The 20,539-nt window shown below is 58.2% G+C and overlaps 3 protein-coding genes and 1 non-coding gene across 6 annotated transcripts in view; 3 read left to right on the top strand and 1 right to left on the bottom strand.

The window, feature by feature from the left end:
* Positions 1–3,920, top strand: part of KCNH2 (potassium voltage-gated channel subfamily H member 2) — a 47,757-nt gene extending 43,837 nt beyond the window's left edge. Inside the window, exon 14 of one of the 2 annotated variants that reach the window (XM_077303514.1) lies at positions 663–3,920. In XM_077303514.1, coding sequence (XP_077159629.1) covers positions 663–836 — 174 coding nt within the window. In that variant the 3' untranslated portion in view covers positions 837–3,920. The remainder of the gene's footprint in view (positions 1–662) is intronic. The other variant, XM_077303512.1, reaches the window with a different exon arrangement.
* A 427-nt stretch (positions 3,921–4,347) lies between these two features.
* On the bottom strand, positions 4,348–14,731 carry AOC1 (amine oxidase copper containing 1). Of its 2 annotated transcripts, none has more exons than XM_077303523.1 (5): positions 14,578–14,731; positions 6,263–7,816; positions 5,224–5,512; positions 4,929–5,061; positions 4,348–4,835 (listed from the first exon to the last, which is right to left on the bottom strand). In XM_077303523.1, exons 2-5 carry the CDS (start codon positions 7,797–7,799, stop codon positions 4,557–4,559), a joined length of 2,238 nt encoding a protein of 745 aa, XP_077159638.1. In that variant the 5' UTR covers positions 7,800–7,816; positions 14,578–14,731; the 3' UTR covers positions 4,348–4,556. The 2 variants fall into 2 exon arrangements, with proteins under 2 accessions (XP_077159638.1, XP_077159640.1); XM_077303525.1 differs by having other exon boundaries at positions 6,263–7,813; positions 14,578–14,692.
* A 2,976-nt stretch (positions 14,732–17,707) lies between these two features.
* Positions 17,708–20,399, top strand: LOC143820843 (uncharacterized). The gene is made up of 4 exons (XM_077304167.1): positions 17,708–17,737; positions 19,036–19,602; positions 19,811–19,857; positions 20,170–20,399. Exons 1-4 carry the CDS (start codon positions 17,708–17,710, stop codon positions 20,396–20,398), a joined length of 873 nt encoding a protein of 290 aa, XP_077160282.1. The 3' UTR covers position 20,399.
* On the top strand, positions 19,667–19,736 carry LOC143821191 (small nucleolar RNA SNORD49). The gene has a single exon (XR_013225729.1). It is a non-coding gene; the product is annotated as a small nucleolar RNA SNORD49 (small nucleolar RNA).
* Positions 20,400–20,539: the final 140 nt, after the last annotated feature.

The following is a 20,539-nucleotide window of genomic DNA, read 5'->3' as shown; positions in this document are numbered from 1 at the left end:
GGTCTTAATAGCCCTGCAGGACGAGAGAGGATGTGGTGAGCCCAAGGGAGGCAGCTGCTTGCAGGGCTTCCGGCGTGTCCACCCTCTGGATTGGCAGCGTGGCCTGGGGAGGGCTTCCTCCGACTGCCTGCCGCCTTTTAAAGGTCTCCGCAGGGAGTACAAAATAGCTCCCTGGCGCCTTTTTGGCAAAGGCTGGCCTAGCTGAGAGAAGATCCGTGAAGAAGGCCAAGCCTGCTGGGGCTTATCAGGTTGGGCTGCAGAAAGAACTAGCAACATTGTGGGTGCCTTGTGCCCCTTGGTGGCGAGGACCCTTGGGAGGAGCACAAGAAGACTATCACGAGAACCTGAGTGCACTGAGCGCTGTGCATGGCTTGGAGAGCAGGGGACAGGAAGGAGAGGGTGGTGCGCTCGGATGGCAACGAGGAAAGAGGGCCCTAGGAAGGGAAGAGGCAGGGTCCAGTAGCAGCGGAGCATCAGCAGCAGGTCACTGACTCCGGGTCTGGATCCTGGTGCCCGGAGGCCCAGCCTGCTCTGTCCTGCTGGTGCCAAACCGGAGGCCGAACTAGAGGAAGCTGCTCTTCCCAGGCTCTCTGTCTTGTGCAGCGCCTGTCCCTGAGCTCCCAGATTCTGGAGGTCTGACTTTGTGCCCCTTTCCTCTGCAGGTCCTTGGCTTCCCAGCGCTGTCAGTGCATCCTGCCCGCCCTGAGGACGTGGTGCTGCTGGTAGAGCCGTCTTTGGGGCCTCCTCGCCGCCTTTCGCTCCCTGGCCAGCTGGCCCCGGCCTCCCCGGCCCCTCCAGCAGACTTGCACAGACATAGCTCAGACCCTGGCAGTTAGTCAATGACACGGCTGCATCCAGAGGCTTTCTGGGAGTTGCAACTGGCCCCCCCCCGTGGAGGACGGCGGTGCTGCAAGCCCCAAAGATGTGGGTGGAGCAGAGGCGGGCCCACACCCCCACCGTGTTAGCCGGCCTAACAGGGGCAGGTCTAACCTTGAGGACCACGAGCGAACTGGCTGATGGGGACTCTCGAAGGACATACTGGCTGCTTTCGGGAGCCATGAATAATTATGAGTAAGGGTTTGGACCCCCACCTGTTACTCCAAACATATCACTCCAGGCTGAGGGGATGTGCAGAGTCGCCCGTGGGGGGAACAGTGCAGGCTCCCCCTCCCCGAAGCACAATGTGGGGGGGGGGGGCGGAGGTGGTATTCCCCCCAAGCAGGGTCTGCCTGGGTCGCCAGGCCCAGCCTGGCTGCACCGGGGGGTCTGCCTATGGAGAGGGTGAGTCCTTGCCTTGTCACCCGCCCATGTGCAGCTCGACTCCGCCACGTAGAGGGATGGGGTGGGGAGGTGTCCATGGTCAGGTTAACCCCCCATCCTAGCATTTGTCCCGGATGTCGCCTTCCCTTCTTCCTCCTGGTCAGGCTGCCTGTATAGGTGAGTGATCATCCCCTGTGGCTCTCCTGTTTGCTCTTGGAGGGTTGGCACTGGCTTTGGCCACGCCACTCTGCTGGCATGGGCACAGAGTACTCGGTGGGCCATGATGGCAGCGGGAGAGCAGATCCCGAGGGGGGGGTGTCCATAGTAGAGCCAAAGCCCAGACTGGCATGGGAGGCAGGGGGCTGGGATTAATCAGTGCCCCCCCCCTCTGCCCAGGGCAAGGCCATGGCCATTTGTGGCACAGCCCACGGTGGCAGGTAAGCAAGGAGAGGCCACTGCCCCATCTGTGGGGAGGGTCATTCCCTGGCTCTCTGTGTGTCTCTGTTGTGTCTCTCCACACCTTCTGGAGGTTTGTGCGTTTGCGTGTGTGTGTGTGTGCGCCCCTACCCCCAGGCAGCCAGCTGCAGGCACTGTTTCTGGCCCCACTGGGCTGTCCAGTGGGAGGGTACTTGCCCTTCCCCCTCCAAAGCTAACCAACAAGGGTTGGGAAGGGAAGCTCTGTCCCCCCCACCCCCGCCCCCCCAAAAGGCACTGAAAGGCAGGCTCTGCCTGGCTTCCTCCCTTAGTTCCTCAGGGGCAAATTGGGGCAGGGTCTTTTTACCACTACAGGGGTCCTGAAAGCCCCTGTTCCTTTGCTCACCACGGGGGCTCCAGCGGGCGTCAGAATCTGTTTGGTCCCCAAGGTCTGACAACATGTGATAAAACCCATCCTTTCCATCCCCCCCCCCCCCCCCGCATGCTGTACTCAGCATTAGCAACTTGGCCCAATAAACGGTATGTCAGACGGGGAGGGATTCGGTTGTGTTTGTAACCGCCTGAAGTTGATCCCTGACCCTTCTGGCCATACGCGAGGTCTGTGCATGGCAGACTCCGGGCCTGAACCAGCCAGCGACGCGCATCTACCTTGCAAGAGTGGACTTTGGCAACATTTGGACTGAACACACCATGGCCAAGCCAGGAACACCCTTGTCTGGATCTTGGGGGGGGGGCATGAGGGAAACCAGGTGCCATTCTGGATGCCATCTCTCTAAGAGGGCCCTAGGAAGACCCAGCTCTCTTTTTCTCCTGGGTTGGTGGCAGCTGCTGGGGGGGGGCAGGATGCGGGGGTCCCTCCCTTGCTTGTCCTGTGGGGCCTCCTTTGCTCTGTTGCAGGCAGATCCCCCAGGGCTAAATGCTGCTCATCCAGACCATTTGGGGTCAGGAAAAAGGCCCCAGGCGGAGGCAAAGGCTCCTGGCCTGCCCTCTCCTGCACTTCTGTCTGGGATTTCTTTTCGGCCGCCTGGTCTTGGCTGGCAGGGCAGGCCTGTCCTTCCTCCTTGGCCTTCACTGTGAGGGGGGCCCTTGTGGGTGTGGCTTCTCCTTTCCCCTCCTTCGTCACCTTCTGTGTCCTCCCTCCCTCCTTGGGCTGCATTGGCGCCCCTCCGGTGTTCCTGGGTACCAGCATCCTCCCGTCCGTGGGCTTGCTTGGCTATGCGTTCTGCAGCAGCCATTTTGTCCTGGTGCCATAAAATGCCCTAAAAGGCTGCCCTGCAGGGCCCCCCTTCCGTGAAAGGATGAGGTGGTAGGAACTCCGTGAGGGTTAGAGACAAGGCCCTGCCCTTGTTCGCCAGCATCCCAAGCGTCAGAATGCGAGTTCCAGCCACAGCCTGGGCTCAGCTACATCAGCCAGTTCTCTCCAGAACAGCTGGGCGTTGTCCTGCTGCCTGCCCTAGATGGCCTGCTGTCCAGAGCGGGGAGGGGGGCTCCTGCCACAGGGGCCCCTTACAGGAGAAAGCATGGGAAGCCAGGGAGGAGAACAAGGAGGAGCCACGGCCCGGTACCGACTGATCTACGGACCGGCAGCGGTCCCCAGACCGGGGGTTGGGGACCACTGGTGTAATGGATTACGTAGCCACCAGCTAAGGAGCGGCAGAGAGGCCTAGCCTAGGCAGCTGGTACCCTGGCCACCTGTTCTGCTGGCACCCTGCATGGTTGGAGGCACGGGCTTTGCTACCAGGCGCCTGCTGCAGGGCCTGGAAATCCCAACTGGAAGGCCCCAACATGCTATGTGGGAATTGGAAGTGGGCTCTGAGCTACCCGCTCTCACAATGGCCAGGATGCAGCGGGGCCAGCCTGCATGTTGCACCCCCCCTTGCTCTGGGCCTCCTGTGCGTGGAGCGGGGTGGTCTCCAGGGTGGAGAGTAGGGCACCAAGCCAAGCCCTCCCCCAGGACCCCTGCACTGCTTCAACTCCCATTGTGGCTATTTCAGAACATGGAGATCCCCCCTCCCTCCTCACCACAGTTCTGGTGCCAGTTGGGCTCTGGCATGGGTACCCTGTTCTCTCGTCGTCCCCCCATCACTCTGGCCCCCTGTCCATGGGGTGGAGGAGCAATTGCCCTGAATGCCGGGCCAGCCAGAATGGGGGGGGGGGGTGCTTTCCCACAAGCTGTATAATGGGATGGGGTTGGGGCTGCTGGACAGTAAGGTGGGACATGAATGTGTGAAATGAATCAAAACCAAAGAAATACATCTATTCTTTTGGATCTCCAAACCCAGCTCATAATTGGGTGCTGTTTTAAAAGTTGACAAAGCCAGCTGGGACTCACCTCACGCCCACCCACCAGAAGCCCTTTGGAAATGCTCTGAAGTCCTCTGGCCTCAGGGTCACACCCAGGGACTGTCCTTGCCCACAACTGCCCTTTCCCCCTGCGCAGGGCAAAACATGGTCTCCATCTCGAATCTCACACCAGCCCAGTAAGGTAGGCTGTTAGGTTCCCATTTCACAGAGGGGCAGCTGGGTCCAAGCCCCTGCTTAGGGTGACATTGCCCTGAGGAAACAGGGATGCCCACCTCAGGAAAAGGTGCTGCTGGACATCCCCTCTTTACTTTTTAAAGCTACCTTGTCCTGAATCAACTGCTGCTCATGTAAGGTTTGTGAAGCTGCTTTTATTGCATCAAAGTCCACCAGGGTAGCTGTTTCCAGGGTTCTTGGAAGGGCTGCCCCACCTGTTGGACTTCTTCCTTAAAGGGCTGTGATGCAGGATGGGCATAAGGCCTCTTGTGCCCAGCCCCTGAGCCTGCCCCTAGCAAGGGGCTGCAGGAAACTGGGCAGGAGTGAGTCTGCTTGAGAGCCCACTATACCTGGGAGTAAGTCCCATTGTAGCTGAAGGGGATGTCCGACACGCAGCTGCCGGGGCTGTCCGCCGTCCAGCGCTGGATGGTCACCCCCTGGCGAAGGCCGCCCTTGTGGGGCCGGACAATGACAGTGCGGCGTGAGGCCACGGAGGGGTCCTCCGCAAAGAAGTTGAAGGGCCGCAGGAAGAAGCCCACTGCGTTGCCCGGCGTGGAGGTGTTGGGGATGTCCTCCGAGTGGGGGATGTGGAGGAAGCCCACCGTGACCCAGGCCACCAGGTCCTGCAAGGGGAGCCACCGGCTGGTGAGGGAGGGAGGGAGGGAGCCCCGTCCGCCGACCCACCCACCCACCCCCGATGCCCCGCCCAACCTGACCTGGTCCTCCAGGCTCTCGTTGTCCCGCAGAAAGTCCTCGAAGGCCACGTGGGGCTCCCAGGGCTCGTTCTGGTTGTAGATGCTGCTGCTGCTCTCCTCCTGCGGGTGGCGCCGAGTCACGGCCAGGTGGTACCTGCCAGCCGGGGAGAGAGGCAGCCGCTCAGCCCCGACGGGCGGGCGGTCCCCGGGCTGAAGCCCCCACGCGGCACGCTTCCCCCTCCCCCGGACCGCCAGCGCCCCCCCGACCGCCTACCGTGGCCAAGGCCCCCCCGAGGGGCGGGGGCGGGCCGCTCACCTGCTCCAGGAGACGGCGCGCTCCTCCTTCCAGTCGGGCGGTAGGAGGCGGTCGGCGTGGGAGGTGAGCTGGATGCGGAAGCTGCGCGGGTGGCCGCCGGGCCCGCGGCGCTGCCGGTTGGAGACGAGCAGGTAGCGCGGCAGCGGCGCGCCGAAGGGGAAGGCGGCCTGGCGTTCCCGCAGGCGCCGGCGCCGCTCCAGGCGAGGCTGCACCAGACGGGCGCCCGCCTGCCAGGGCACCGCCCGCTCTTCCAAGGTCGCCTCCAGCGTCTCGAAGCTGTTGGCAGTGCCTGGGAGCAGAGAAAGGCACAGAGAGAGGGGGGCGGGCGGCCCGGGGCTCTCGGGCCAGAGGCGGAGGGCGGCGGCCACCCCAGCCCCTATCTACAGGAGCCCCCCGGCCAGAACCCGCGAAGGGAGATCGGGGAAGTTGGGCGCGTGAGGACAGCGACGTCTCATCTCGTCACATTCTGGGAGGGCGGCTGGAGCGCGTGGGAACCCCCCTGTCCCCGGTGGGAGGCTGCCGCGGCCCCTTCCCCAGCGCAAGGCTCTTGCAGTGGATAATGCCCCCCCCCTCCCCCGGCGACACTGGTGCGCACGGACTCTTGCGCCTGCAGGGGAGGGGGGCTGCCTGCTGCCTGCCTCGCCAGAAGGAAGCTCCGTTGAGCCCGATAAGTGTAGGGGGGGGGAGGCGGGAGCGCCCGTCCGGGCCCCTCTCCGCCGTCGAGCCCAGCCCCTGGCCGTGGGGTGCTGGGTGGCCCGAGTTGGGGCCAAACCGTGATTATCGACATCTGAGAATGTTCAGAGTTTTCCGCGCTGCAATCACTCCCATTCACCTGGTGGAGCTTTGGGCCAGGGACAGCCAGGAAGGGTGGGCCCAGACGTGGGCCTGGGTGCAAAGGGCTCTCCCTGTTTGGCCCAAAGACCACCCCAAGGGTACTTGTGGAGTGGGAAGGTCAGGAATCCTGTCCGTCCTCCACAAGGAAGGACTAAGTGCCCCCCCTCCCCGCGCAGGCCTCTCCATATTCTGACCCAAGACTCACCTGCAACGTCCAAGTCAACCTTGTAATGGATCAGGTGTGTATGCATGTTGCCCAGCACGTGGCTGTGGATACGGTGGCCGTACTGGAGCCCCTGGGGGGTGTAGAAGGAGGCATGAACGTAGCCTGTGGCATGGACTTTGGTCTCCAGCACACCGTTGGGGAACAGCATGAAGTCCCAGAGGTAGTCGTAGTTGTACACGGTGGATGTGGTGCGCAGGACGAGGGCATGGCCCTCTAGGCCTGCATAGAAATTGGAGCCACCCTGGAAGTCACTGTCAAAATGGCGCCTCAAGGGCACCCCTGTGGGCAGCTCGAAGACGCACAGGGCGCGAGGGTAGCGGATGGGCCCGTCAGCATCGTGCATGTGGAAGGCGTCCAGGAAGGTGGCCACCTCAGGACAGTCGATCCCTGGGGCCAGCTCATGTGCCAGAGACCCCAGCAGGTACCCGACATCCATGTATTTTGTCTGCATGGTGGCCGGGGAGCTCCCTCCGTAGAATGCAACCGCCTCTTGAACACTCAGCTCGTAAGCGATGCGCTCCCCGTTGAAGCGCACATCGAAGAGCTGCAGCCCAGTGGAGGAGCGTAGACGGAAAGCCAGGCTCCAGCCACTGTACTCCAGCAGGTTGCCTTGCACCTGGTACCGGTGGCCCTTGGTTTCACATATTTTGGCTCCATGCGCATCTGTGGGCGGGCCAGTGGTGAAGTTTCCACGGGGAACAAAGGTGGAGAAGAGGCTGTGCTTTGGGTGCTCAGGCAGACGCACGATTTTCACCTGGCCCTGGGCATACCTCTCGGCCAGCTCCTCGGGGGTCTCGAAGTACTGCCCATTGTACCAGAGCTTCTGCACCTTCCAGGCCTCCGGGTTGAGGGGCTGGTGATCAATTAGAACCTCCAGGCCGATTGGGTGCAAGAAAGAGCCCTCCACAAAACGCTGCAACAGAACCCACGTACGACGCTCCCCTGGCGCCAGACCACGGGGCGCCACGTCAGTGAAGGTGAAGCACCGGTCACCACAGGGCTCAAGGTGGAAGCCAGAGATGTCCTGCAGAAATGCCCGGAGTGGGGCCAGTGCCGTCTGTATGCTGCTGTAAAGCAGGTGATACTCCAGCTGGTTCATGGGCCTCGCAGTGTAGGCCACAGGCTGGCCAGAGCGCCGGTAATAGGTGGGCTTGGGCAGGGGTCCCACAATGTACTCAGTGACGTTGGGCTTTGCCTCAGCCCCAAAGAACACCACAGCTCTGGCCCGGCGTCTTGGGCGGGGCTCACCTGAATCAAGGTACTTTAAGGCCTGGCCTTTCTTGGGGGGCAGGAGTTCCACCAGGAAAAGGCTGTTCTTCTGCAGGCCCCCCCCTTTGTTGGGCTGGAGCCCCAGCTCTGGACGGCTCATCAGGAAGTGCCGGACAGCTTGCAGCTCCTCCGTGGTCAGGTCAGAGAAGACTGACGCGGCCTCCTGGGGCAGAGGGGGGAAGCCATAGGTTGCCCTTGCCAGTGCGCCGAGCAAGACGACTCCGGAGACCACCGATGCCAGCCACATCTCGCCTCAAGCCCCTGCTGGATAAGGTGGACAGGTGTAAAAGAGGGTGGGGGGCACCATACGCAGGGGCAGCTGCAGAACAAGGTCCTGGGAGGGTCACCCCCGCTAGGGCTGCCAACCTCAAGGCGGGGCCTGGAAAACTCCACCCTACAGAAATCAGTTTCCCTGGAGAAAAGGGCTGCTTTAGCATTGTGCCTTGCAAACGAGGAGGCGGGCCCCACTCCTGAATGAGCACAGGAGGAGGAGGAGGAGGAGGAGGAAGAGGAGCGCAGGGGTTTCCGGATCTTTACCCAAAAAGCGGAAAGGGAGAGGGACGGACGGGGGAGTAGAAATTGCAGCACTGCCTATCCAAGCTCTCCTCCCACTCTTTTCGCCTGTGGGAGAGGAGGAGGAGGAGAGGTGGGGAGGAGGGGGGGCGCACCCCCAATGGATGCAAGTGCCGGAGCTAAATTGAGAACAGTCGGGGAGGAACCAGGTTTCACCTCCGCCAGTGTTGGCTTTGAGTGGTGGGCCTTGGTCACGTCTGGAGGGCAAAACAACTAAAGACGCTGAAGTTTCAGGCTCCACCCTGCCTTGGGGTATTTTTTAACATCTGGGCTAGATATCAGGACACAGCCAGCCCCAATTTTTTTAAGAGTAGGGGCTAGGTACATTCTTATGTCCCCCCCCCTCAGAAGCTGGCATGCAGAGGAAGACGCAATCGCCTGCTGAACTGCTTGAGTCGCGAGCCCTCCCTGCCATTTAGTTATACAGTGGGGAAGGGAGCAGAAATGGAAAAAGCAGCTGTGGTGAATTTTGTCCCTTTGTCCACCCATTCCTGGGACCGGATCTTGGACATCTCCTCTTTGCTCTGGAGCCTGGCAGAGACAAGAGCCACCTGCCAGAGAACGGTGATGGAGGGGTCAAGGAGGGGCGCTGCCTTCACATATGGAGGCTGAGAAGCCCGACGGAGCCAACCCCGGCTGGCTTCCTGCTTGCCCGGCACCCTGTGGCAGGGCGTGGTCTGGGCAGGGGATCCAGGAATGGGGTCGCTGTTTCAGTGAGCAAGGAGGAGATGCGGCAGGAAACTGGTCCGTGGTGGGCCATGCTGGCTGGGATCTCTTGTCGAGTGGCTGCTAGAGAACCAAGGGAGATCCTTAAATATTAGTGGATCCTTGGCCCAGACGGATTGCTGCCTTCGGTGGAGGAAAGAGCCCCCTTGGAAGATCAGGAAACCTAGCAGGCGACAGCTGCGATTGCTGGAGAAACAGAGAGTAGAAATCTCTGCCCTCTGCTGGTGAACATTGTAACTGCACTTCGATCTTTTGCGTATTGCAGTCTTCCTTTGTAGGTTTTAGTTCTTAGCAGATGATGAGTGGGTGTCGGGGGCTAGAGCCAACCAGGAGGGAGTATCAGTAGGATTGGTGGAGTGTAGGTCTGGAGATCCCTTATTAGGCGGGATCCGGCCTGCCCCCTTAGTGCACCAGCAGTTAGTGGTGTTGGGCGGGGGGGGGGGGAGGGTTGGGTGGATATAGTAAGCGGGTTGGGAGGGTTATGGCAGGTTTATTGGGGGGGGGTTGTGTAGTTAGTGGTTAGTTAACTGGGATAGTTGGGGAGCTGGCTACCTCTTTGAATCACAACATGCATGGGGAGAGATGTTGGACAGGTGGGGCCCTTATGAGGCCAGGATTCCAGGCATAATGGGATGTGGGTGTTATGGTGGGGGCCAGAGACTGGACAATAGAAGAGCTGGGAGTGGAGCTATTTTGCCGAGGGCTCAGCAGTGGCAACACAACCAGGCTGTTAGGTGTGTTTGCTCCTCTTCTAGTCTGCGTCCCATCCTGAAATACATGTGGTTGTAGGCCAGGGAGGCCCTGATATTGAGGCACTGATATTGGTTCTCTGCAATGCGAGGTCAATCAACAACAAGGCTTCAACTCTGCAGTCAACTCTGGGACCAACCACACTTGCATGACCAAGACCTGGGTCCAGGAAGGTGAAACAGTGGCCTTGAAAGAACTAGCCCCACCTGGGTCTCAGTCATGCACCAATCCTGGGTCCATGGTAGGAGGGGAGGGGTGGCAATTGTTGCATGGGAGGCATCCTCCTACAGGGCCTTGATCGAGTGTTTGGCCATCCGGTTGGTGGGCCAACTGCCCAATGTACCACCAGATGCCCTGTCGAATTTGCTAGAGCCAGTGGCCAACTGAGCGTTGCAGATTCTCCGGCTAGTAGTCCTGGGGGACTTCAGTGTCCATACGGATGCATCATCTTTGGGACTTGATTCGGACCTGGTGTCATCCATGGCGACACTAGGACTCTTGCAAGTTATTGCCAAGCCCACCCACCAGGCCAGCCTTACCCTTGATCTAATCTAGAAGTGGCTTCGGCTGTGCTGTGGTCAGACCACGATGCCCTGCAGGCCAACTCTGGATACTACCCCTCCCCTATTTGGGCAATGGGCGGTTTTTATACTTATGGATCCTATTGGATTCCAGACCCAGTTGTTTAGGGTGGTTCAGTCTCTCACTGATCTTGTGGAAGGGCACCAAATTATTAGGAAATTGGATTTTGGCTGTGAGGCTTTAGTGGGCTTTTTTTTTTGCAGATAAAGTCTTGTTGCTCCACCATGACCCTCCCTTTCATGTTTAATACAGAAAAGGTACTGGTGTTGACCTTTAAGGTCCTTTGTGGTCTGGGACCCACATATCTGAGGGACCATCTTTCATCTTATGTCCTTTGCAGGGCTTTGTGCTCAGCAGGTACCAACCTACTGGTTGTTCCTGGCCCCAGGGATGTTTGCCTGGCCTCAACTTTTTTGGTCTGGCTCCTACCTGGTGGAATGAGCTCCTGAAGGAGCTGCGAGGCCTGAGAGAGAGCTTTCTGCTTTTTGTAGGGCCTGTAAAATGGAGCTCTTCCACCAGGTTTATGTACTAAAGCAGATGGTATCTTGATATCTTGGCGCAGTTTGGTCTCCCTCCATGCCACCCTCATAAGGTCCTTCCTGTTTAAGGAAAGTTTTGTTTTTGCCATCTGTCGGGCTTTGCTGTAGTAATTAATTGGGGGTTTAGTGGGTATTTTATTGGGTTTTATTGTCCAGATCGTCTGCTGTGGCCTGCTGCAAGCCAGTTTTCCAGAGCAGTGGGCTATAAATCCAATTCATAAATAATAAAATAAAGTTTTTCCCGAGGCTCAACCCTCAGATCTTCAGGAATTTCTCAAACTGGAGGTGGAAACCCTGTCTCTCTCCTTTTTGAATCTGTGCTGTGGAATTTGCCCTTTGTTGCTGTAGCTGATCCCTGCCTTTTCTTGTTAACAAAGAATTCAATCCCTCTTCAACAGTCAGTGAACACGGTTTGCTTGAAGAGAGATGCAGGTGGGCAGCCAGGTACCAAACCACCAAGTATAATTCTGGGTATATGATTTTGGGTGCACGCATACACCCAGAAGCATGTGCTGGCAGGGGCTCATGGTAATTGGAGTCCACCTGGAAAACCACAGGTTCTGGGATTCAGAGGGATTAGTGCCTCTGAACATGGAGGTTTACTGGTGATTGTTCACAGAATGGAATTCCCCCCTTACTTGACTGTATTATCAGATTGAAAGGCTGATAAGGAGTCTTTAATAGAGAGGTCCTTGAAAACTCTGATGGGTATCTGTCTTTTTAGAAATGCTTCAGTCCAGATTTCTGAGTTGGATGTAGCCTGTGACCGCTGGCTCTGGGCTGTTTCCAGACAGACAGCAGAGAGAGATTCAGCTGCAGAATAAAACCAACAAGATCCACAGCTCCACTGAGGCAGGGGCTGGTGGACTGGACCCTGTGTCTTCAGAGGGTCACTGTCCCTCACCTGCAGCCCCCTAGGGCTTTTCACAGCAATGCCTAGGACTGAACCTCTTGCCTTTTGTGACCGCTGGACTCAATTGCTTTTTGAAAGGCCATAGAGCTCAGATGGTCCGTCTTGCATCCCAAGAACTGGGCTCTTGTCCGCAGAAGCTTGTGCTACCGTAGAACAGTCCTTCACAAGCCAGAGGGTGACCCCTCATTGGAGGGTGGGGGGCTTTCAACGCAAGAGGGTCCAGGGGAGGACTTGCCTGCTTCGGCTTCTCCTGGGTGGCTTCCTAAAGAACTGAGCTGCTTTGCGGAATGTTTTGCAGTCTCCACTTGAAGAGCTGCTGGTGAGAGATTTCTGAAATTGTGTTTATTATATTTGAATATCAGTTGCTTATTGGAAATTGACTGTGATCTTGCATCTTAGTTTGCTTTTAACTCTCTAGTTATTCTGTTGTTCACAGACGGAGAAAGATGCCTCTCTGCTTCTGACCTTTAGCCAGCAGTCAGCGGGAAGAGCAGCCTGTGCTAGGCTGTTCCCCTGGAATGTGGTTCAATTAAGTTTTATTGAACCAAAGACATCATATAGATAACTTGAAATATAGGGGTTGCCATGACAAAACCTTTTGGATACCTCCTTGGGAAGGAGGGAGGCGGGGGAACGTGTTCTGTATAATGTAAACGGGGGGGGGGGGCTGGCCCAGTGACCCCGTGCCGTGACAGGGGCTCCAGGGCTGGCCTGGAGACTTTGGGGGTGGTCCTGGAGTTGACACTGAAGGAATGGCATTATTGTCTTTGTCCAGACACCTGAGCCAGAACAAGGAGGTAGAGGTATAAAACCCTACATGACCCTTTATTCTTTGCATTGGAGCTTTGGAAACGTAGTCCCCATGTGGCTTTTTCTTTTCACTGCAAGTAAAATTTTTAAAAACCCTCATAAAAAGGCATTTTTATGGCGTGTTTTGGGGTAATGGCATGTTGAGCACAAATGGACCCTGTCTGGGCCGCTCTTAGACACCACCTTCTGGCAAACATTAACCAGCTGGCCACTCTTCCCAGGACCTCTGCCTCTGACTGTCTAAAGGAGCACATTTGGATGCTCTCGCCTTCTGGAGGGTTCTGATCTATGTTGCTGCACATGTGAAGGGGGAGCTGCCAGCCCTCTCTGCATGTCCCACCAGCATCCTTGTGAGCCATGCTTTGGGGGGCCTTTGGAAGAGGGCCAAAAACATATTTGGGGATCAGACACCCTTGGCAGTCACCCCATTAACTGTGCCACGCCCAGCAGCCTCTCTGAGATGTGGGTTGCCAGCTCTGGGCTGAGAAATGCCTGGAGAATTTAAGGGTGGAGCCTGAGGAGAGGGGAGTTTGGGGAGGGGAGTGGCCTCAGCAGGGTACAAGGCCCCAGAGCCACCTCCCCCAGCCATTTCCTCCAGGAAAGCTGGATTAGCAGGAGAGCTCCAGGCACCCCACTGAGGTGAGAGGTGCAGCCAGAAGAGAAACCCAAACCTCTTTTATCAAGAAAAGAATTTTCATATCAGGAAAAGAATTTTCACAGTTAGAGTAGTTCAGCAGTGGAATAGGCTGCCTAAGGAGGTGGGGAGCTCCCCCTCACTGGAAGTCTTCAAGCAAAGGCTGGATACACACTTTTCTTGGATGCTTTAGGATGCTTAGGGCTAATCCTGCGTTGAGCAGGGGGTTGGACTAGATGGCCTGTGTGGCCCCTTCCCACTCTATGATTCTCTCCTGGACCCGTGGGGAGGACCCTCTCTGCTGCTGGGCTGGCCTGAGGAAGAGCTCCCCCAAACACATTGCTGAGCTGTGGGGGGGGGGGGGTACAGACGGACACAGGTTGGCGCCTACCTGCCCCAGCTCAAAGTCCCCCCCCCCAGACGCTCTGCCCTACCTTTCTCCAGAAACTTTCATGGCTGGAGGCTCGGATCCTACTGCTGAAAAGGGAGCTTCTTTACGCCTTTCCTGCCTTGCCAGTGCAGAGTGGCCTGTATCTTTCTTTCTTTCTTTCTTTCTTTCTTTCTTTCTTTCTTTCTTTCTTTCTTTCTTTCTTTCTTTCTTTCTTTCTTTCTTTCTTTCTTTCTTTTTCTTGCTTGCTTGCTTTCTTCCTTTCCTTTCCTTTCCTTTCCTTTCCTTTCCTTTCCTTTCCTTTCCTTTCCTTTCCTTTCCTTTCCTTTCCTTTCCTTTCCTTTTTTTGGAGGGGGGGGGTTCAGCCAGGCTCTGTCCCAAGGAAGGGCAAGGCCTTATCTGAGCCAGCAGGGTCTCCCCTCTCCACAAACACAAGGGGGAGCACAAGACACACGGTGGGAGGGAACAGCCTGCCAAGACATCAGGACCCGTGCCAATCTTCTTCCATTGCCCTGCTGCACTGGAGGCCTTTCAAGAAATTGGTGCCTGCTGCCTAATCCAAAAATGTCACAGCCCCCCACTACCACGACCCTCCACGTGCTCCTTGGACTCCATCCCCACTCCAATCTCTTAATTTGTGCACCTCTAGCCTTTTCCCTCAGGGATGCCTGGACCCCCTGACATCTCCCAATTAGATGGAACCTATGATCTTCAGGCACCTGGGAAGGTCCACTGCACCGGGGGGGGGGGAGCTTCAGCCCTCTCTCCACACAGAATTCCTGCCTCCCCCCACCCTGCCTCCTGCTCTAGGCACTGAAGATAGACAGGGTGCTCCCAATTCCCTGCACACACGCCTGAAAGAACACTGCCCCCCTCCCAGACTCTTGAGGGTTCATGCACCTTTTGCCCTCCCCACTCTGAACCCCCCCCAGCTCTGACCACCTTCCCCAGAATGTGTTCCTTCCTCTGTGCCAGTCGATGTCTAGAGGGGACCACTTTTGGATGCAAATGTCTAGCTGAGCAGGGCTCCCTGGAATACCCTCTCTCCCCCCCATCTCCAACGGACTCCTCTGCCCTGGGGGTAGTGGGGCCCTTGCTGGGGCTACTCACCAGGCTGGCAGGTGGGGAGACTCCTGGATGCTGTCTCCTCGGCCTGGCCCCCCCAGCACTGAGGGCTTCTTCTGAAGGCAGTCCTTATCATACCTGAGAAGGGAGGGGGTCCATGGATGAAAGGAAGGGATTGGCTGCAGCCAGGCAGGAGGCGGGGCTGAGAGGCAGGTGCCTGGCACTTGGCAGAGAGATGGGGGGTGGGGGGGTGGACAGAACCAAAGACAATCCCATAACCATGGTGGGCCTGACCTCCGTTCAAAACAAAGCCAGACAATTAACTAGGAAAGCAAAGAGTGAAGTGGGGGGGGGGGGACTCACAGCTGCTTCAAATGGTGGAGGGGGTGTCCCAGACAGACCAAGTGGGCCCCACTCCCACTGAGGACAGACCCAGAAGCAAAAGGTCTCAACAGGAGAGAGGGAGAGCAACGCATGTTGGTTTGGGACGGTAGACTCCCTTTCCCATTCAGCCTTGGAATGAGGGAGACACATTGAAAGAAAGCCATGGGTCAAAGTTCTCAGGCCCTGCCTTTTGGAAGGAATCGTGGCTCAGCGCTCCCTTGCACAACATGGACGATGTTGGTTCAGTTCCTGGCATCTCCAAACAGAAAAGAGGATGCACAAGAGTGCAGAAGCTCCTTGAAGCCACAAAGGCTCCTGCCTGGCCCTAAACGGTTTCTGTCCTTCAGGGGCCCCTGGACTCCGGCTCTTGTCTCCTGCCGCAGACAATCTCCCATCTTCACCTCCAAGTAACAGGAGGAAGAAGGAGCCGCCTCCTCTGCTGGAGGCCCTGCAGACCTGCTGCTAGATGGAGCGGGAGGGGCAACGGAGAGCCAGTGGCCTGACTCAGGGGGTGGCAGCGTCTTGGCTGGGGGCAGAGAGCAGCCTTGGCACGCAGACGGTCCTCCTCGGGTCCATTCCCACTTGCCGCTGCAGCGAATGGAGCTGCCCATAGTGGTGCCTCCCTCCTCTCTGTGAGCAGCTGGAGAGCAACCAATGCCCGTTAGGGGGGGGGAGTGACAGCAATGGGCAGTACCCCTCCCCCTACGGAAACCTGCTGGTCCTGGCTTGTTGTGCCAGTACATGTTGTTCCGCTCTCGCACTGAGAGCACTCTCCACCCCACACCCCCCTCCAGCCACCTGACCCCATTTTATTGCCACACCAAGAGCAAACTCCACAACTACTTCTTTGGCAGGTTGGGAATCTCATAACAGTTCTGGGCTGGGCAGGGGATGGCCTCTGTGGGGAGGGGGAGAGAGGAGGCCCTGCTCTCTTGGCTGGCTCCCTCCCTCCCGCTGTGGTGCTTCATTGCCCGGATGAGGCTCCTCAGCACCTGCTGCTTCCCCCCATCCCGTTGTATTTCAGACTTGGGGCCAAATTACTTGGCCTGTTCCCCAGGCCCAAATAATTTCCCCCAGAGCCACACCACTTATGAATTCTACAAGTTCCTGCTGCAGTTTGGGACTCGCTGTAAAGGGAGGAAAGGCTTCTCCTCCCTCCGCCCCGCCATGTCCCCTGATGAAACTGACCCAGGGAGGGAAACCCAATGGCTGTCCAATAGTCTCTCTCTGCCTGGGCAGCCCCATTGCCCTTCCTCCACAGGGGGGGGAACTCCCCTTCCATCTAGGTCACCCCTGCTGCCAGTCCTGGGCAAGATGGCCTGGGCTAGCCCAGCCTCACCCAATCTCAGAGGCGGAGCCTGCAAGGGAGCCTCCCGGGGAAGCCCTGGGGGTCCGCCGTGCCTGGCAAGCCCCCTCCGAATGCCTCTTGCCTTAGACCCCCACCGGGCTGCCCTCTGCTGGCTGCCTTGGAGGCACTTTCCGCCTCCCTCCCCCGAGTGCTGCCCCCAACCCACCTGGCTCCAGGGGGAAAGCGGCCACATAGTGGCATGGGGAGGGGGGGCTGCAAGGGCTGTCCCAGGCGCCTCTGAAATATGGATGGTCAGAATGCATATGCCTCTTTGCATATAGAATCATAGAATCCTAGAGTGGGAAGGGGCCATACAGGCCATCTAGTCCAACCCCCTGCTCAACGTAGGATCAGCCCTAAGCATCCTAAAGCGTCCAAGAAAAGTGTGTATCCAACCTTTGCTTGAAGACTGCCAGTGAGGGGGAGCTCACCACATCCTCTCCTCTGCAGCCAACAGAAACAGCATCCTGCCCTCCTCCAAGTGACAACCTTTCAGATACTTAAAGAGGACTATCATGTCCCCTCTCAACCTCCTTTTCTCCAGGCTGAACATTCCCAAGTCCCTCAACCTATCTTCATAGGGCTTGGTCCCTTGGCCCCAGATCATCCTTGTCGCTCTCCTCTGTACCCTTTCAATTTTATCTACGTCCATCTTGAAGTGAGGCCTCCAGAACTGCACACAGTACTCCAGGTGTGGTCTGACCAGTGCTGTATACAATGGGACTATGACATCTTGTGATTTTGATGTGATGCCCCTGCTGATACAGCCCAAAACGGCATTTGCCTTTTTTACTGCTGCATCACACTGCCTGCTCATGTTTAGTTTACAATCCACAAGTACCCCAAGGTCTCGTTCACACACAGTGCTACCTAGAAGCGTATCCCCCATCCAGTAGGCATGCTTTTCATTTTTCTGACCCAGATGCAGAACTTTATACTTATCATTATTAAATTGCATCTTGTTCTCATTTGCCCATTTTTCCATTGTGATCATATCTTGTTGAACCACTACTCAGATTTATGTATTTCTGGCATCCCTGCAGGAAAAACTTCCTCTCTCATGGCAAACTTTCTAAGGTGAAGAACAGAAGTGCCACTCCGGTTCAGTTCAATGCACACAGAGGACTGGGTTGTGCCATAAAGTGCAGATCAGGAGCATCTTGTGCAGTTGTGAAGTTCGCAACGCTCCGTCAATGGCTTGTAAAGGCCACTGAGAATAATCTCTGGAACAGCAGAGGGATTTATCCCTGGATGTTCCTGGTAACCTTCAGACAGAAAATCCCATCCCATTTATTCTTTGAAGACTCATACTGAAGCAGAACTGCTTCCTTCCACCTCTTGCAGAAAAGTTGTCCTTGAGCCTGCCCACTTCTGAACTGGAGCTTTATGTGCAATGGCCTCCCCAAGTCTCCTGCAGCCATCCTTTCACAAACCAACATCAAGATGGTCATTTGCCCTACAGTTGGCAACAAGGTACATTTTTCATTGTTCCTGTGTTTTAAACCCACTAACCAGGCAGTGAGTCCTAGGTGACCTAAAACCATTTCAGCATGCAAAGGAAAAGACCACAAAAGGGAAATCAAGACACAAGCTGTCCTCCCCCCCTCCCTTTGTAGTCTGGGACAAAGAGTCACCAGAGGGGTGAAACAACCTCACTACTACAAACTCCCATGCAGATGGCTGCAGGGGATCATTCTGTCACCAGTCTGAAGGGACAGGCGTGTCACCCGATGCCCTCTGCAGGGCTTTACGCTCTGCGGGGGCTAACCTATTGGTTGTTCCCGGCCCCAAGGAAGCCCGCCTGGCCTCGACCAGGGCCAGGGCCTTCACGGTCCTGGCCCCAACCTGGTGGAATGAGCTCCCAGAAGAGCAGAGGGCCCTGCGGGAATTACCAGCATTCCGCAGGGCCTGTAAGACGGAGCTCTTCTGCCAGGCTTATAACTGAGGCCGAGCGGAAAGAAGATCAGCCCCCCCCCCCCACAAACTGGCGGTAGAGAGTGTCACCCCCCTCCCGTAGTTGAGGATGTGGAGACTAAATGAGTAAGATTAAGCCATCATTGTTGCCACTATTGTAAATTTATTGGATCTCATTGTTATTTTACGGTTTTTAGGGGACGGGGTTATGTAAGCTGCCTCGAGCCTTCGGGGGGAGGCGGGGTATAAATACAATAATAATAATAATAATAATAATAATAATAATAATAATAATAATAATAATTTTTTAAAAGGTGCCAAAAAACACTCGGTGGACTTGTCCATCGTGGCGAGAGAGACCAGCGGAGACAAAACTCTGTCTCCTTCCCACTCCTGCTGGGACTGCTTGTGGAGCGACAGCTTAGCATGGCCACTGGCACCCAGCCCACAGAGATCTCTCCACTTGGGCGGAAGTCTTCCTCTGCAGCCCCAGAACCTGAGGGCAGCAAGGCAAGACCCGGACCGTCGAGGCGGAGAGAGGACACTTTGGACTCACCAATGCGTCAACCGCCTGAGTCAGCCCTCATTCCGGGGACAGCCAGGGCAAGGTGCACCTGTGCAAGGGCAGGGAGGCACTCCCGGGAAGGCAAGGGCCCAATCCGGTGCTGCCGCTTTGCTTTATCGGATGCGGGAGGGGCCTCCACCCTTCCCACTGCAGGCTCCAGCCCCCCAACAACCCAGAAGGCAAACTGGGGAGGAGGCCCGTACCCCGCTGCCCAGCCCAGCCGCCCTTCCCAGAAGCCGGCGTGTCCCTCAGATCCCCGGGGGAGGTGGGTGGCCCCCTCCATGGCCTCTAGGTCTGCCGCCCGGAAGCGTCTCCGCCGCGCCGCGCCGCGCCTGCAAAGAGAGGCCGCCTGCGCGATGGAGGCGGGATCTGTGGCCCTCCCGACCCCTGGTCTCCGGCCGGGCGTGGGGGGCCGAAGGGGCCTGCCCCGAGGGCGACTGGCCCAGGTGGGAGGCGGCCGAGGCAGGGCCGAGCGCTCTGGGGCCAAGGAAGCCTCCGGCAGGCGCCGCTCAGCGCGGAGGCTCCGGCAGAGGCCGGGCGGGAGCGAGGGCGGGAGGGCGCCCGGGCCCGGGGCAGCGGGGCCACGAGGGCGGCGGCAGGAGGGGAGCAAAGGGGGCGGGGCAAGGAGGCGGCCGAGCCGAGCCAAGCCACGCCTCCCTCCCTCCCTCCCTCCGTAAGCCCCGCCCCGCCCCGCCCCTCCGCGCCCAATGGTCTGGCCCGCCCCGCCCCCCCCTGCGGAGCGCAGATGGTAGGCGCCGCGCCCTTAAAGGCGGCTTCCGCGCCGGCGCCGTCCTCTTTCTCTCGCTCTCCGGCCGCCTGCCCGGTTGGGCGGGCGCTGCTGCGTGCCGGGCCAGGCCAGGTGAGTGGGGCAGGCCCCTTCCTTCCCCTTCCCTTCCCCTTCCCCTCCGGCGGGGAGGGGGGCGCGGGGTGATGAGGCCGAGCTAGGAAGTGCCGTCCGAGGCGACACGTGACGAGGCCTCCTCGCGCCTGACCGCGCCCCCCCCGCCGCCCCCTTTCCCTCCCTCCCTCGTGGGGCTGACTAACGGCTGCCCTTCTCTCGTGCGCAGGCGCGGCCGGACGGGATGCGAGGCGCCGCAGGCAGGCAAGACGCCCGGTGAGTGACGACCCCTCCCTCCCCCCCCCCCCGCGCGCGCCAGGCCCCGGTGATGAAGCGAACCGAAACTCAGCTGGAATTACCGGCAGACGCCTGCTGTTGAGGAAGGTCCTTCTGAGGGGCCGCCCGCATGCCCCCCCCCGCGCGTCGCAGGCCGGGGAGCCCCGGTGGGGGTGGGGGGGGGCGCCCGTGGTCGCCCTTGCGTTGCTGCCTGCCGCCCTGGGGCCAGTGGGCCTGCGAGGGAGGGCCCGTGGCCAGCAAGGCCAGACTGCGGCTGGCGGTGACCCGCGTTCCCCGTTGCGCCGCTTGCAGGAGCTCCGCCAGGCCACGCGGCCACCAGCCAGGGACTCGGCCCGAGCCAGGAGTGCAGCAGCAAGTGCCGGACGGGGAGCCTGAGACGTGTGTGGGGCACGCAGGCCAGGAGAAAGCCTGCGGACGGGTTCCTCTTCCCAGAACTGGACATGTTTGCTGGGGTTGGGAGGGGGAAGGCACAATCTTTTTTGTATTAACTGCAACAAGGAATAAAAAATGCCTCGGCTGAAGAGTGTTTCTCTTTGTGACAGTGGCCAGATTGTTGGCCACATCATATTCCACCAGGCATGATTTTTATAGTACAAAGAGAGAGGCCTGGTTCAGTGGCCAACAAACTCCAGGTCTCTAATCTACAGTTCCCTTGTAGTCA

The sequence above is a fragment of the Paroedura picta genome, chromosome 11, assembly GCF_049243985.1.
Source record: "Paroedura picta isolate Pp20150507F chromosome 11, Ppicta_v3.0, whole genome shotgun sequence".
Classification (NCBI taxonomy): Eukaryota; Metazoa; Chordata; class Lepidosauria; order Squamata; family Gekkonidae; genus Paroedura; species Paroedura picta.
This window is presented reverse-complemented; position numbering and strand designations above follow the sequence as displayed.

Coding starts and splice junctions, on each gene's coding strand:
- AOC1 (XM_077303523.1), bottom strand. CDS start 7,799: ATGTGGCTGGCATCGGTGGTCTCCGGAGTCGTCTTGCTCGGCGCACTG. Junction 5,513..6,262: donor GGTTGACTTGGACGTTGCAG/GTGAGTCTTGGG, acceptor CTCTGCTCCCAG/GCACTGCCAACAGCTTCGAG. Junction 5,062..5,223: donor CGCGCCGTCTCCTGGAGCAG/GTGAGCGGCCCG, acceptor CCCGGCTGGCAG/GTACCACCTGGCCGTGACTC.
- LOC143820843 (XM_077304167.1), top strand. CDS start 17,708: ATGGTCATTTGCCCTACAGTTGGCAACAAG. Junction 19,603..19,810: donor TGCGTGCCGGGCCAGGCCAG/GTGAGTGGGGCA, acceptor TCTCGTGCGCAG/GCGCGGCCGGACGGGATGCG. Junction 19,858..20,169: donor GCAGGCAGGCAAGACGCCCG/GTGAGTGACGAC, acceptor CGCCGCTTGCAG/GAGCTCCGCCAGGCCACGCG.